Source organism: Phoca vitulina, unplaced genomic scaffold (genome assembly GCF_004348235.1).
Source record: "Phoca vitulina isolate PV1807 unplaced genomic scaffold, GSC_HSeal_1.0 scaffold1, whole genome shotgun sequence".
NCBI classification, from domain to species: domain Eukaryota; kingdom Metazoa; phylum Chordata; class Mammalia; order Carnivora; family Phocidae; genus Phoca; species Phoca vitulina.
In genome coordinates this window covers 108300637-108316680 of record NW_022589704.1, presented here as the reverse complement: position 1 = coordinate 108316680, position 16044 = coordinate 108300637, and the positions used below count along the sequence as shown (strand labels likewise).

The following is a 16044-nucleotide window of genomic DNA, read 5'->3' as shown; positions in this document are numbered from 1 at the left end:
CCCGGAATCCGGGGAGGTGGCGAGCGAAGCCCGGGCGGGGAGGACGTGACCCGCGCCCGCCGCAGGCCAAGCTCGGTGTCCCCAGAGCTAGGACGGCGCGAGTGGCGGGGCCCACCCCTCCGCCCCCACTTCAACTCCCCCCGCAACCTCGCGGGCGGGGCGGACCCCACCCCCGCCCCCCTCCACCCCCACCTCGCGGTCTGGGCTGGGCTGCGGGCGGAGCCGCTCTTGGCCTTTTTTGGGCGTCTCCCTGCTCCGCGCCCGGGACCTGCTGGCTGGTGCTCTTCTGGCTGCTGAGGCGTCAGAGGGGGTCCCGAGGCGACCCCGGGCTCAACGCGCGCGGCCACCATGACGGGAAGGTAACAGCCCCCCACCCACGCCAAGGGCCGGGAGGGCGCCTGTCTGGGCGGGACTGCGGGACCGGACCCCCGCCCCGACCCCTGCCCTCTTCTCCCGGGAAGCTGGCTGATCCACCTGCCGCGCCTCCTGCCCGGCCCCTCGACCACGGCTGGCTGCCAGGGTAGCCCTGCCTGTCAGGACCGGGGTGCCCCTATCCCCCGCCGGTGTCCCGCAGGGGCAGGTGAAGCTCCTGCCCACCCCACCGCCTACCCCTCCAAGATGGACAGAGTTAACCCCTCACTAACGGAGAACCGGGGCTCAGAGGGGCCGGGCACTCGCCCAAGGTCACAACCAACTAAGCAAGGTTTAAAACCGGACTGTTGGCTTCTATCAGCTTCCCTGACCCCCAGCTGTGTGATCCTGCAGAGATCTCATTTTTGGAGCCTCTGTTTCTTCCTCTATAAGCCAGGAATGGTAAAAATTTAGAAATGGTAAAGGGTCTATGTGAAGGCCTGGCTAGAACTCTGCCCAAGCACAAGCTGTTTGGGGTGAGGTGGGGGCAGGGCATTCCCCCAGGCCTGGCCCAGCTGGGGCTCTCAGGCCCTGTTGCCATTTCACAGATGAGGTAACTGAGGCCACAGAGGCTGAGTGACTCAGGAGGCCGGTCACATGTGCACTAGTGTCTGGCAAGTGTTGGCCTCTGCAGTCCTTTCCGGAACATGGCTGGGTACAAGTGCATGACTCACGGCTAGGTGGGAGGGGATGGTCTCTGAGGCCCAGTGGCCCCCTTCCAGCCAAGTCCTGGCAGGAGGATGCTCTTTGACTTGTGGCTTGTGGACTAAGAAAACCCTGTGGTTTTGCTAGGGAAAAGGGCTCCGAGAGGCAGTGCCCAGGAATGGGGAGCAGCTACAGAGGGCAGGGTGGTGGCCCTAAACCTGGGCTATGTGTAGAGTGGTCACCAGGAGGGCAGGGCCACACTGGCCTGGAGTAGGAGGACAGCTGGGACCACCCAAAATGGCACGTATCCTGTGACCCAGTGAGTCCTGTGCTTCCGATGCACTTGGCTGCCCACTCCCATCATGGCCTGAGTCTGCGGACACGACCGGCCTTCCGGTGCTCACCCTTTCGGTGTGCTTGGCAGCCCCCGGCTTTCCCGCTGCCTGCAGGGCTCCCCTGCCAGCTGCCTGGTTGCCCACCTGTGAGCTTTCGAGGCAGCAAAGGGAGAGAGTGAAACAGGGACAGCACCAGGAGCAGTGCAGACCAGTGTTGAGGGGGGGTGGGACGTGTGCGATGCGGAGACTCAGGCACAGCAAACCCCCTAATAAGGCAGAGCCACACGCTGCCAGCTTTGGCGGCAGCTTCCACCCTGACAGCCTGCAGGGCTGAGGCAGAGCAGAGACTGAGGTACCTCTGTTCCCTGGGCAGGGGTCCTGTGGCCCCTGAGTCCCTTGGGCCTTCCAGGCAGATGGAGACCATCAGGTCAGCCGGCCGACAGCCCAGCAAGAGAAGCTGGGAAGGCAGGGAGGTGGTGGGTGCAGGGACCAGCTGGGAAGGCAGGGAGGTGGTGGGTGCAGGGACCAGCCTGCCTTGCTGCAGGGGTCCAGAGAAATAACGGTCATCAAATGAAGCAGGGACCAGAGTGCACCTTGGAAAACACTGGATAGAGTTTTTCCTTGTGAAAGTAACACTGCTCATCTCAGAGAGTTAGAAAAAACCCAGGAACAGAAAAAGAAAGAAAACACCCACAGTTCCACTCCTCAGAGATGCCCTTGGGAATATTTTGGTGGCTTGCTTCTTTTCTCGTGGTGTCTTTTCCTGCTCATTTGCTTTTCGCAGCTGTGAGCCGTCTGGGAGCATAGACTGACACCCTCCCTTGAAGTCAGCCTGCCACATGCAGTGCCCAGGCCAGGACTGGCTCGCCTCCCCCTCCAGCACAGGCGTGGGGCCGGGCCAGCTGAGGAACGGACGTCCGACCCGACCATTGGGGTGGGCGAGGTTTTTCCTGTCCCAGAAGCTGTGGAGTTTCATTTGTACTCCGTTGCGTGCCACCTTGACCTCTGCATATCCACTGCCCCCATGAGACGCCGGGATAGTACTCACACCGGGATCCTGGTTCTCCGCGCATCCGCGCGTGCGACCTAGAACCAGGCCGACCTTTGGCAACAGCCCTCTCGTCGTACACCTCACACACCCCTGGGGCTCTCCCTGACAACTTCGTGAAGTGCCAGCTCCCCACGGGACCAGAGTGGGCAAGGCCAGAGGGAGGGCAGTCGAGAGCCAGTGAGGGGGCCTAGAGTGATGTACACGGCGGTGCACTTTGGAAACACACCTCTGGGTGCTGCTGAGGTAGAGGTGGTGTAGGAGGCCCACAACAAGGGGGGCTCCTCCTCAGCAGCCTTGGGGATGGGGAAGAGGAGCTGGATCAGGGGGTCTGGGAGCTGCAGTTGGAGGACCTGACCGAGAGGATGGAATCCAGGAGGATGCCCAGTCGTGGTGGCAGGCGTGGGCGCGGGGCTAGTTTGGGCCACGAAGGATTTGAAGAGCTGTGACAAGTCCAAGAGGAAGCACTGGGAGGCGGCTGGATAAGAGGGTCTGAAGCCTGGGAGAGGACTGAGCGGGGGAGAAGGGTAAGCGAGGTCTTGAGCATGGGTGTGGTTAGGGAGGGGCCATGCTGTGGGATGGAAACTCAGCCCTGGCGTGCGGCCCGAAGACTCTGGATCTTAAAAACACCCAAGGCTTTGTCCCAGCTGAAGGGACCTTTGACATCACCACTGATCCACAGGGAGGATGTTAGGACCCAGGCAGGGCACGCCCCTGCTCGGGGATCCAGCCTGTCAGGAGGCACTCCTCCAAGTGCAGCCTGGGACATGGCGCCCACAGCCGGTGAGCTCAGTGGCTTGGCCTGCTGTAGGGTGGGGTCCCTCCCACCACGTGACCCGTCGTCTGCAGAGGCTGCCGCGCGCCAGATCCCGAGCTGGGGACTGTGCCGAGTGGGGCTGCTAGATAGATCCCTGTCCTCACATCCACCCGCATCCCCGCCCTCCACAGTGCTCTCAACCGCTCGCTCCCCACCTTCCTCAGGAGCATGCCCAGCGGCCCCCTTGGCGGCAGAGCTGAGGTGTAGCTAGGGTGGCAGCCAGGGCCCTCGGAGCAGCGCATGGAGCCGTGTGAAGCAGATGACGAGTGCCGCACAGCTGGTCCCTGAGCCCCAGGCCAGGCCCGGTACCCCCGGTGACCGCTCACCTCCTCCCTTACCCTCTGCTTCCGGAGTTGACTCCGACCCTGCGAGTGCAGTGCCGTGGCGGACGGAGGGCCTGATCTGTAGTGGGTCCAATCCCAGGCTGAAAATACCCCCCACCTCAGCTCACTTCACACTACCAACATGACGCTAACCGGTTCACGAAATTCCTGAAAATTCAGCAGTCAGCACGTGGGGCCTGGGGCGAGTTGGCCTGCCCCCCACTCCCCCGCTCCGTGGAGAGGGGCCGGGCTTTCCACGCACCGTGGCTGTCCCCCCTCTCAAGCTACACTGGTTGGCTCTGCTCCATCTGTCACGTGTGCATTCGGACGTGCGTGTTCCTTAGGTCTTCATTTCCGAGTAGGGCGGACAGAGGGAGGCACCTTAACTCTCCTTGTTCTGTTTATTCAAATCTGTTAAATTCCTGATGATGGGGGCGCCTGGGTGGCTCAGTCGTTAAGCGTCTGCCTTCGGCTCAGGTCATGATCCCAGGGTCCTGGGATCGAGCCCCGCGTCGGGCTCCCTGCTCAGCAGGAAGCCTGCTTCTTCCTCTCCCACTCCCCCTGCTTGTGTTCCCTCTCTCGCTGTGTCTCTCTCTGCCGAATAAATAAATAAAATCTTTAAAAAAATAAATTCCTGATGATGAAAATTTGCTCAAGATGACCTAATAAGGTGAATATGTTAATGAGATACTTACACGAGAGGATAATGTGTCCCTAAGATGACATGACTGAATGTATGTATGTAACACCAAAGATGTGTCCACACTGATGCTGGAGTTTTAAATGAAGATAAAATCGTTCAAAATCAGATTTCATATGGGGTAAGAAGGTTGGAAAATGTCATTCATCTGAGGCGTACCGAAGGACCCAGCCTCCTGGTGAGCCAAGGCGGGAGGTGTGGGTGGGGGAAGCTGGCTCTGGTGGAGAGGCTGTTCCCGGTGGTGTTGCGGGCTGCCCTGGGGATGGCAGTCACTGCTCAGCCACAAGAGGGTGGCAGCCCTCCCTCACAACTTGCTGGTGGCCCTGGCCTCGGTCCCTGCCTCTAGTAAGCTATGTAGTATTCTTTACTACACGTGTGCTTTTTAGACATTGGTGATATAATTCACATACCATAACTATTTCAGGGAGTACAATTCAGTTGATTTTAAATACATTCACCATTTGTGCAACAACCATCACCACTAATTCTTGAACATTTTCATCACCCCCAAAAGACACCCCATGCCCATGTGCAGTCAATCCCTAGCTCCTGGCAGCCATTAATCTGCTGTCTGTCTCTATAGATTTGCTTGTTCTGGATATTTCCTATAAATGGAACTATATATTATGTGGCTTTTTTTGGCCTGGCTTCTTTCATTTAGCATAATATTTTTAAGGGGCATTTATGTTGTAGTATGAATCAGTACTTCATTCCTCTTTTGGGGGGGTGCAAATAATATTCCATTGCATGGCTATACCACCTTTTGTCTATGTGTTCATTTGTGGTGGACATTTGAATTGTTTCCACATTTTGGCTTTTATGAATAATGTTGCTGTGAACATTTCTATATATATTTTCCAGTCTCTTGAGCATATACTTCGGAGTGGAATGGCTAGATAATATAATAATTCTATGTGAAATTTTTTGAGGAATTGCCAAGCTGTTTTCTGAGTAACTGCGTACCTTACATTCCCACCAAGAAATGGGGAGGGTTCTAATTTTCTCCACACCCTCACTGACACTTATTGTTTGTTTCAGTGAGTGTGAAGTGGTAGCACATTGTGTGTGTGTGTGCTTTTTTTTAGATTTTATTTATTTATTAGAGAGAGAGGGACAGAGATAGTGACAGAGATAGTTAGAGAGAGCATGAGTAGGGAGAAGAGGGAGAAGCAGGTTCTCTGCTGAGCAGGGAGCTGGACTCAGAGCTTGATCCCAGGACTCCAGGATCATGACCTAAGCGGAAGGCAAATGCTTAACCGACTGAACCACCCAGGCGCCCCACATTGTGGTTTTGATTTTCATTTTCGTAACAATTTGTCATGTTGGGCATCTTTCCATGTACTTATTGGTCACTGGTCTATCTTCTTTGGAGAAATGTTTATTCAGATTCGTTCCCTATTTTTAAATTGGGTTGTCTTTTTATTGTTGGATTTTAAGAGTTTTTTATGTAGACACTTACCAGATATATAATTTGCAAATATTTTCTCCTATTCTGTGGATTGTCTTCTAACTTTCTCGATAGTGTCCTTTAATGCACAAAAGTTTCAAATTTTGATGAAATCCAATTTATCTATTTATTCTTTGATTGCTTGAATTTTTGGTGTCATATCGAGGGAAGTGTTACCTAATCCAAGGTCATGGAGATTTATACCTATGTTTTCTTCTAAGAGTTTATACTTTTAACTCTTATATTTTGGATTTCAACCCACTGTGAGTCAGTTTATATACATGGCCTGAAGTAAGGGTTTAAAACCATTCTTTTGCATGTGGCTACCCAATGGTCATAGTATCATTTTTTGACAAAACTATTTCTCCTCATTAAATTGTCTTGGCAGTCTCATTGAAAATCAATTGATCATGGATGCGTGGGATTATTTCTGGACTCTCAATCCTATTCCATTGATATATGTGTCTGTCCTTGTACCAGTACCAGACTGTTTTGGTGCACCTGGCTAGTAAGTTTTTTTTCTAAACTCTGTTTCACTTATTTCTGCTCTAATCTTTATTGTTTCCTCCCCTATGCTTGCTTTGAGTTTAGTTTACTCTTCTGTTTCTGGTTTCTTAAGGTGGAAGGTTAAGTTATTAATTTGAGATTTTTAAAAAATATATAACTATAAAGCTATTTTGTACTATACAACTATTTGACTATTATACAACTATTTTTTTAAAGTAGGCTCCATGCCGAACGTGGGGCTTGAACTCATGACCCCAAGATCAAGAGTCACATGCTCTACTGACAGAGCCAGCCTGGCACCCCTATTATACAACTATAAATAACTATAGTTAAAACCATACACCTATTTACAAATATAAATTTTCCTCGAACACTGCTTGAGCTGCATCTCATAAATTTTGGTGTGTTGTGTTTTCATTTCAAGGTCTTTTCCAAATTCCCTTGTTTTCTTCTTTGACTCAGCAGTTCTTTAGGAGTGTATTGTTTAATTTCCACATATTTGTAAATTTCCTAAATTTCCTTTTATTATTGATTAGTGATTTTATTCCACTGTGATCTGAGAATATGCTTTCCATGATCTCAATCCTTTTAAGTTTCATGAGGCTCTTCTTATGGCCTGGCATATGGTCTACCCTGGAGAATGTTCCATGTACACTTGAGAATGTATGTTCTACTATTGATGGGTGGAGTGTCCTATAGATGTCTTTTAGGTGTAGTTTATGCCTTCTATATCCTTGCTTAGCTTTTGTGTAATTTAGTCTATCCATTAAGAAAGTTGAGTTTTGGGGCATCTGGGTGGCTCAGTCAGTTAAACGTATGCCTTCGGCTCAGGTTATGATCTCAGGGTCCTGTGATCTCAGGGTCCTGGGATCAAGTCCCACATTGGGCTCCCTGCTCAGCAGGGAGTCTGCTTCTCCCTCTCCCTTTGCCCCTCTGCCCCTCCCCCCGCTCGTGCTCTCTCTCTCTCTCTCTCAAATAAATAAGTAAAAATCTTTAAAAAAAAAGTGGAGTATTGGCATGTCTATTATTGCTAAATTATCTATTTTTCTCTCATTCTACCAATTTTTGTTCCAAGTATTTTGAGTTCATTATTAGGTGCATATATGTTTATACTTGTTATTTATTTTTGATGGATTGATGCTTTTATCCCTATAAAAGTTCCTTTATTGCTCTTGTAACAATTTTTGTCTTAAAGTCTATTTTGTCTGAAGTTAGTATAGATAGCCACTCCAGTTCTTTTTTAGCTGCTGTTGGCATGGTATATCTTTTCCATACTTTTACTTTCAAACTATTTGTGTTTTTGCCTAAAGTGAATCTCTTATAGAAATCATATAGGTAGATCATGTTTTTTTAAAAAATTCCATTTGCTAATTTGACTTTTAATTGGAGAGTTTAATCCATTTACATTTAATGTAATTATTTTACATTTACCATTTACTATCTTTTATATATATCTTATGTCTTTTTTGTTTCTCAACTCCTACACTATTATTGCCTTCTTTTGTATTAAATTATTTCATTATGTTGTTGTTTTTAAATCAGATGGGAAAAATGGGTTGATAAATAAAAAGTACATTTATATTGTCTTTTATTTTTATCTATATAGTTACCTTTACTATGTCAAGGTTAAATATACTTTGCTGCTTTTTATTTCTTCATGTGGATTCAAATTATTGCCTAGTGTCTTTTAATTTCATCCTGAAGGACTCGTTTTAGTATTTCTTTTCAACTGCAGAATTTCTATTTGGTCCCATTTAATAATTTCTATCTCTTTATCAATATTCTCCATTTGGTGAGATATCATTCTCATACTTTCCTTTAGTTTTTTAGACATGGTTTCCTTTAGTTCTTTGAACATAATTAAAATAGCTGATCTAAAGTCTAGTTAAGTCTAATATTTGGGCTTCCTCAGGGACAGTTTCTGTTGATTGCTCTTTTTTTCTGTGGAAGGGTCACACTTTTTCATTTCTTTGTATGTCTTATAATTTTTTGCTGAGAACTGGACATTTCAAATAATATGTGGCAATTCTGAGATCAGATTCTCCCCCACTCCTCAGTTTGTTGTTGCTACTTGTTTGTTTGTTTAGTGACTTCTTTTTAAATTTTTTTTTTTAAAGTTTAATTTCTATTTTATTTTTTTAAAGATTTTATTTATTAGAGAGAGTGAGTGAGAGAGATCACAGAGGGAGAGGGAGAAGCAGACTTGCTGCTGAGTGGAGAGCCCGATGTGGGGCTTGATCCCAGGACCCTGAGATCATGACTTGAGCCAAAGGAGACATTTACCTGACTAAGCCACCCCGGTGCCCGTTTAGTGACTTTTCTGATCTAATTCTGTAAAGTCTGTATCTCTGTCATTTGTGACCACTGGAGTCTCTGCTTGGTTAGTTTAGTGGCCAGCTAATGGCTGGACAAAGATTTCCCTCAATGCCTGAAAGCAATAAGCCTTTCAATCTTTGCTGAGGGCACAAAGCGTATGTTGGGGCCCACCTTCAGCATTCAACTGGGCAGTTTACAACTCTGCCTTAGCCTTCACTCCTGCTTACACAAGCCTGAAGGTCAGTCAGAAGTGAGAGCTTAGGACCTTCTTAGTTCTTCCCTGAGCATGCAAGCAGTCCTGGGCTTTTGCGTGGCCTTCTAGAGTCCCAGGAATGTGTTGGTCCTTTTCAAAGCCCCTAAGGACATCCCATTCCTCAGTTTTTCCCTTTAAGCTTTTGATTAGTCTGTTGTTGCTCTCACTGTTGTCCGTTGCCCATGGCGATGATAGCTATGATACCATAGGCAACTACCATAGTAGGCTATTTGGAAAATACCCCCTAAGAGAGGCTTTTAGCATTGGGTATGTGTGAGTGAGGTCACAAAAGGACAAGACTTTCAAATGGAGTCTTCCAGAGAATGAAGTTTTGAAGGAGCTCCAGCTCTGTCTGCTTCTTAATTACTGGGAATGTGGGATGTTATTTTTCAAGGCAGCCATGGAATTATGGTATAGGGGTCATGGGCTAGGATTAGTTAAAACACCACAAAGCTCACTGTTCTTACCAAAATTCTTGACCAAATGCCCCTGGGTTACTGCAAAACTGTGGTTATTTGACAGAGTTCCAAAAAATTTTTGCTAGTTTTTTCATTGTTTTTATGGAGGGACAAAATTTCAAAGTTTCTTACTCTGCCATTTATACTGATATCATTCTTATTATGTTTCTACAACTTTGTCCTCTGGAGCCAGAGTGCTGGCTGGGGACACCTGCATGGCTCTGACACCCACTTCTGCAAGACAGGTTGCAGAACTGGGGGGCTGGGCCACAAGGCTGTACAGAGATTTGGGATTTGGGCTCAATCAGACTCTAATTTCCTTTCTCAATTTCTAGCCCCTGGTACTTCCTTTTATAGTAAATATTTGTTGAATTGATTAGTGCTCGGTAACCTTGGACTTGAACTTCATTTACAAATTATGATGCACAAAACACTTGTGGCTATAGCCTCTGTCTCTGGTTTACCTGCAATTGCAGAAACCCTAAATAAATGTTCCCTTCTTAAATGAAATTGTGGCTCTTGGTGAGTTCTGGGTTCCAGAGTTCAGAATTTCCCCATGGGAGGGGCTGAGTGGGGCTGGTAGGAGGGGCCCAGGCCCTGGGGCATTGACTTCAAGATGCTATAACAAAACTTTCTAGTTAGCTTTCTTAAGCATTCAGCTATCCACATCAGAGAGTAGGAGGTGATCTTTGTCCTTGTTGGCTCCTCCAACCCCAGCCTCTCTATGCCCTTTTGCCCCTACAGCCACCTTTAAAAAAATATTTGTTGAATTGATCAGTGCTTGGTACTTTTGGAATCGAGCTGCATTTATAAGTTATATTGCACCCAATGCTTGTGGTCATCTGGCTGTGTTTTGGAGCTGACCCCCAGGATGGTTAATGAGTTTGGATTTGCTGGATGAGGTATGCTTTTTGGTATGTGGGCCCGGCATCTGAGTGCCAATGGATCCTCTCCAAAGTTTCCCTCCACCCCAGTGTAGGAGGACCCCGCTGTTCAGAATGATAGCTACTGTTTTTTTCTTTTGAAAGGCAGAGGAAGATACTGCTCATATTTTCTGACTTTACTAGAAAGGTTTTTCAGGGAAATGGAATCAGTGTTAAAAATCTCTGTGAGTGCTCTGGATCCTTATTTTACTGCTGACCAGAGTGCCCGCTCCGCCAGCCGTGGCCACAACTCAGACGCTGACCTTGGGTGTTTGCACTTGGATCACAATAACCCTGCTGATCTCTTTAGGTAAAAATGCATGGAAATCATGCCTTCCTGGCGGTCTTCTATCAAACTCTGCTGCTTCTGCTTTTCCCGACAAGTTGGGGGATAACCTGTTCTCTGAGCTTTGACAGCATGGACCTCTTTTGGGTGCTTGGCAATTTGTTGGTCGGATCCAGGGGACCAAGGCTGCCCTGGTCTGGGTTTCCAGGTGGCATTTGCAGCGCAGGCTCTCAGGGAAGGGAACAAGGCAGAAGGTGGGCATGTGTGTGGGACTTCCTCACCAGCTTCTTAACTGTTTTCTAGGATTCCTAAACCAGATCAGTCCCATACTGCCCTCCTCAGCCAAGAGTCCATCATCAGCATGTCAGGGGGCTTAGGGTTCCCTCTCAGGCTCCTCTGAGCCAGGACCTCCGGGCATCCTGGCCTGCCACTATTGACCTCACCTCAGTGCTGTTTGGGACCTTCCCAGCGAGTCACCTCCCCAGCCTGGACCCAGCCCCGCCAGCCTCTCATTTCACTGTGCTGCCCCCGCCGCACGAACAATATCCTTTCTATTTGGAGTTGACTCCGCTGCCCTTTGGAGATCGCAGTGTGTAACGTGAGCTCCTGTCCAGAGGGAGTGGGGGGAGAGGCGCCCCCTGCATGCTGGCCTGTCCGGTCGCCGGCGCGGGGCTTGGCCGGAGGTGGCTGCCGGGCGCCCTGCCGCTCTCGCCACCGCCTCTGACGCCCGAGGCCGGGGTGGTCGCGGGTCCGTCGGAGCAGGGCCGCCCCGCAACCGGAGGAGGAGGCCCGCACCATGGCAGCCCGGCTGGGAGCCCTCGCCGCGTCGGGGCTCTACCGGCGGCGCCAGCACCGGCAGAGCCCGCCGCCCGCCGCGCCGGGGTAGGTGGCCAGGGCCGGGCGGGGTCGGCGGGGACAATGGCCGGAAAGCTGTGGCTGCCGGCCTTTCCTCGGACACCCGGCTTGGCCCTTCCGACGGCAGGAGCCCGTCCGCCCGGGGCGTGGGGACAGCGCCGGGGTTGGTGATAAGGTTGGGGGTAGGGTGCGATTCGTCTGGTGGGCTTGATGTCACCTGGGATCAACATTCTTGGGCAGGACGCTGAGAATGGGGTGTTAGAGTTAGGTTGTCCCATGGAAATCCCATTACTGCGTTCAGACTGGGATCGTTTCATTGCCACTTTAGAGATGAGCAAACTGAGTGGTGGAGGGACCTGCTGGACATCACCCATCCTCACCCATCCAAAAATGCCTACGCTGTGATTTGAAGCCAGTTTGGACTGACTCTAAAATCTGAACTGCTTTATCTCATGGAGAATTACCAGTGTAGACAATTGATGAAAGCCTCCTTTGGGGCAGGAAGGGGAGCCTGTGGGCTCAGGGTGCAGCTCAGGGCATCTGAGGAGATGAGTTAACTTGGGGTGGGGAGGGTCCGGGAGGGCATGGAGATGGTGGTGGAGCCACTAGTGCGGGTGTCAGGGGCTGGGGGCTGGGCCCCAGGGGCCATCGGGGTGGAAACTTCTAGTAGAAAGTTGGGGAGAGAGTGATGAGGGCTGTGAACTTAGGGTCATTGGCATGGAAATGACGGGTGCAGCCCCAGAGGAGGAGGTGGGGGAGGAACAGTGGGAGAGGACCTGAGGTTGGGAGGAGGGGGTGGGGAGTCAGGGAAGAGACAGGGAGTAGCAGTGACAGAGGCGAGGGGGGACCTGGAGGACCCAGGGAAGAAAGGAAGTCCAGGGGGCTAATGCTACGTGGGGAAAATCCAGCCTGCTCTGAGCTCACTGTGTCCCCATGGTCAGAACAGCCTACTGGAGAGGTAATTAGGACTGAGCTACCAGAGACATCTGGGGCAAAGGACAGAGCAAGGAGCAGAGCATTGGTGGGGGGCGGGGGTGGGGGCGGAGCGGGGAACACAGGCTGCTGAGCCGCCCCTGTTGCACACCCGGGATGGCAGTCCCCTTATGCACCAGGATGGGGACCGGACAAGCCCATTGCTCAGGTGGGGAGCCTGAGGCTCAGGGCGCCAAGAAACTCACCTGAGCGTGGCAGTGCTGGAAGGGGACCCCTCACCGGTAGGCCTCTGGATGTCCTTGGACACTCGTGGAGTGAGGGTGTGGTATGGCTCCCAGGGCAGTGAGAGGCCAGAGGCCATGCTGGAGAAAGATTTCATGGTATAGACAAGGCCAAGATGCAAGGAGGGCACGTGGGCGTGGTCATGAAAATCAGGCTTCAGGAAAGTCCCCTGCATGCAGGCACATGTGTTTATGTGCTACTTGTCTTTATTTTTCTGTGAACTGCTGGCCTGTGCCGTCCCTCAGCCCTCTGTCATCCGCGGGACGGTTTTAAAGCGCACCTGCTTCCGAGTCAGTGAAGCTGCCCGAGCAAAGAGGTACGGCTGGGGCTGCGGGAGAAGCCGTGTCCCACAGGCTCCAAACAGGCTGGGAAGATGTTTCGGATGGTCAGTGCCTTGTGTGCAGCAGCCCGAGGCAGCATGTAATTTTCCAGTGTTCCCGAGGCTGAGGGTGGGCCTGGCTTGGTGTCGATTCTTGTTTCCTGCGTGCAGCCGGGTACCCTCATGAGGGGGTGGCAGGGAGGGGGCCCCGGCCACAGACCAGGTTCTCAGTAAAGATGTGTCAGATGAAGGCGCGGGGGGTGCGGGGTGGGGGGGACTGCGACTGGCTGCCAGTTATGGGGCTGTTATGGGCCGCGCTCGCAGGTGTCACCTCACTGAATCCTCCCAGGCGGCCCCCGAGGTAGCTGTTGCTAGTCCATTTTACAGATGAGGAGGCCCAGGTTCAGGGAGTGCCCTGAGGCAGAGCACACGGCCGCACCTGAGCCAGGTGGGCAGCCTGGTCTGCCCGGCCGTGCAGCTCCCGCGTCGGACTGATCGCTGCTCAGGCGGTGTGGCCTCGGTAACACTGCCTCATTCTTAAGTGTGAACGGACCCCTGTGGTGGCCCCTGCCTGTTGCCAGGCCCTCCCCCTCTCTCTCTAGGCTCAGATGGGTGTGAGGCTGGAGTGGGGCAGGGTCTAGGGTTGTTCTTCTTTCTTTTTTTTAAAAGATCTTATTTATTTATTTGAGAAAGAAAGAGAGAACACGAGCAGGGGGAGAGGCAGAAGGAGAAGCAGGCTTCCCCGCGGAGCAGGGGGCCCGATGCGGGACTCGATCCCAGGACCCCAGGATCATGACCTGAGCCGAAGGCAGACACTTAACCGACTGAGCCACACAGGCACCCCAGGGTCTAGGGTTGTTAAAAAAACCCAAACAAACAACGGAGAGTCTTGAATGGCTGTGCCTGTGTAAAGCCACCACGAGCTGAGGGGACAGGAGAGAACATGGTCCATCCTGTGTGACCCTTAGCAGCTTCCTGATCCTCTCTGTACTTCAGTTTCCTTATCTGGAACCAGCAACCTCTCCTCATAAGCAGTGGGAGCAGAGAGGGCCCCCCCACCCCACCCCAGTCATTGTAAAGTTCGGTGACATCAGCCAGTGACATCTTGCATGAGCTCACAAACTGGCTTGTATCGCGCTTTCAGGATTGAGAGTGTTTTGGGGTGCTGGGAAGGGCTGGAGAAGAGGCATGAGACGGCGTGCTCTTGTACACCCTCTGGTCACCGGCCATGTCCTCGGCAGCGTGAGTGTCATCCGGCTGGGGCAGGATGGTGGGGTCTCCTTGGGGGAATAACTAGGCTGACTTTGTGCTCCCCATTCTTGGCTGGAATGTGTGAAGGAGGATGTGGAATGTCCATGTCTCCCACCCTTTGCCCTCTGGCAGGGAGCGCAGGCAAGCTGCAGGCCTTCCCCAGCACTGGGCTGGGGAGGAGGTGCTCTGGAAGGCTCCCAGAGTTGCAGGGAAACCAGAGGTCTCTACCCAGTGCTTAGCCTGCCTGGCGCTGGGCTCACGGCGCTGCACGCTGTGAGCTCTTCACCCCGGCTCCGTGAGGCGGTGATTGGTACCCGGGCGCACCTCTCTGCAGATGAGGCCCAGAGAAGCTGCTACCCTTCTCCAGGTCCCCCAGCTGATGGCGGGCGCTATCAGGATTCAACATGGAGGCGTGAGCCCGGAGCCCCCTCTTGTGTCATCGCCTCCTGCAGGAGATGGCTGGCATTTCTCTGACGGCGACATGGTTTAGTTGTGAGGCACATTTGCGTGTCTGTCCATCCGTCTGTCTTAGGCCAGTGGGTTGGAGTGTTGTCCGTGGGCCCGAGCAGGGTGGCGTGGGGATACAGTCCCAGGAGTGCCTTGGGGGTGCTGCTGCCCCCCAGGACTTGGGCTGGGGCGGCCAGTGTGTGGTCCCCTCCACACCCCACCTTCCTCTGCCAGGGTTTGTGCAAGGCATGTAGGGGACAGATGGCAAAATCCTCAGTCCGAGGTGCCCAGGGACCCAGCCGGGGAGCTAGACACAGACCAGTTAAAGACCAGCTGCTCTGCTTAGGGGACCAGGTGAAGATGAACAGGAAGGTAGGGAGTGGCAGGCTGCTGTGGGGGTGGTATCTTTTAGGGCCCTGGCCAGGAACGCAGTCACCGTGAGATGGAATCACAGGGGAGAGTTGAACAGAGGGTCTACTTACAAGGGCGGAACGGTTGAAGGCTGGTCAAGTGTCTGGGCTAGCAGCAAGCGAGTGACAGTGGCTGTGCGGGTGGGCCACCTAGGAGGTGTGGCTTTGGCAGAGAAGGCAGCCTTCGGCAGCGGTAGCGAGTGGAGGTGGGAGTTGCATCAGCCCCACTGGGGGCCAGAGGGCAAGGGGCCTTGGGAGGCACAGGGGCTCTGCCGGCACTCACTTGTTAGGACCCAGGGCTCTGGGTTTAAGCCGCAATCCAAAAGCCTGGGGGCTGGACTTGAATCCTTGTTTTGGCTTCATTTTCTGGTTCCTTTGAGTGGGGAATTCCAGATCCAGAGTCACAGGATTTCCTGTTGATTTCTCACTTCTCCAAGACCAGCAAGGTCTTGTGCACAGCCGGGAGTTGGAACTTCCTTCCACCACCTTGGGTGTGTGTTGTGGGAGGACAAGGCCACTAGACTCACAGGGCTCTCCAGTGGGAAAGCATGCCTGTGTTGACGGGTGAGCCCAGCCCTCTGTGGCGGCTTAGGCAGTAGCTCGTCAGCCGCGTCTGGCCCACCTTGTGGAGGGTGTTGGGGAGGGCGCAGGGTGTGTGTTGGGCGGGGGTGGCTGCTTCGTGCAGACCCTCCCTTGCATCTTGGGCTCTGCCTGACTCTTCCTGCCACCTTCCTACTTCCTTGCACCGGTGGCCAGTACGTGGACAGAGAAGGTGGTTTTGGTCCCCAAGACACACCTGAGGGCAGGCTGAGACATGCAGCAGTGCCTGGCAAGGCTTCTGAAGAGCCCTCTGGCCCTGCCCCTCCCTGCCACATGGTTTCCCAGGCTGAACAGAGAGGGCGTCCTGCTTGGGGCCCCCAGCCCAGCTTCAGCCAGTGTGTGCGCCAGCAGCCCTGTTAGACCCACTGTCCCTAGCCCACACCCGGACCCCGGGCCGGCAGAGCCCTCTCCCACCTCCTGCGCTCATCCTGCTTAGGACGGACACCTGAGCACCCCAGCCAGAGCTTCACTCACTCGA

General features: G+C 52.5%; 1 protein-coding gene across 1 annotated transcript in view; it reads left to right on the top strand.

The window, feature by feature from the left end:
- The first annotated feature begins 253 nt into the window (after window positions 1-253).
- Window positions 254-16044, top strand: part of LIMS2 (LIM zinc finger domain containing 2) — a 34813-nt gene continuing 19022 nt past the window's right edge. The window contains exon 1 of the mRNA XM_032412691.1: window positions 254-359. Coding sequence (XP_032268582.1) covers window positions 349-359 — 11 coding nt within the window. The 5' untranslated portion in view covers window positions 254-348. The remainder of the gene's footprint in view (window positions 360-16044) is intronic.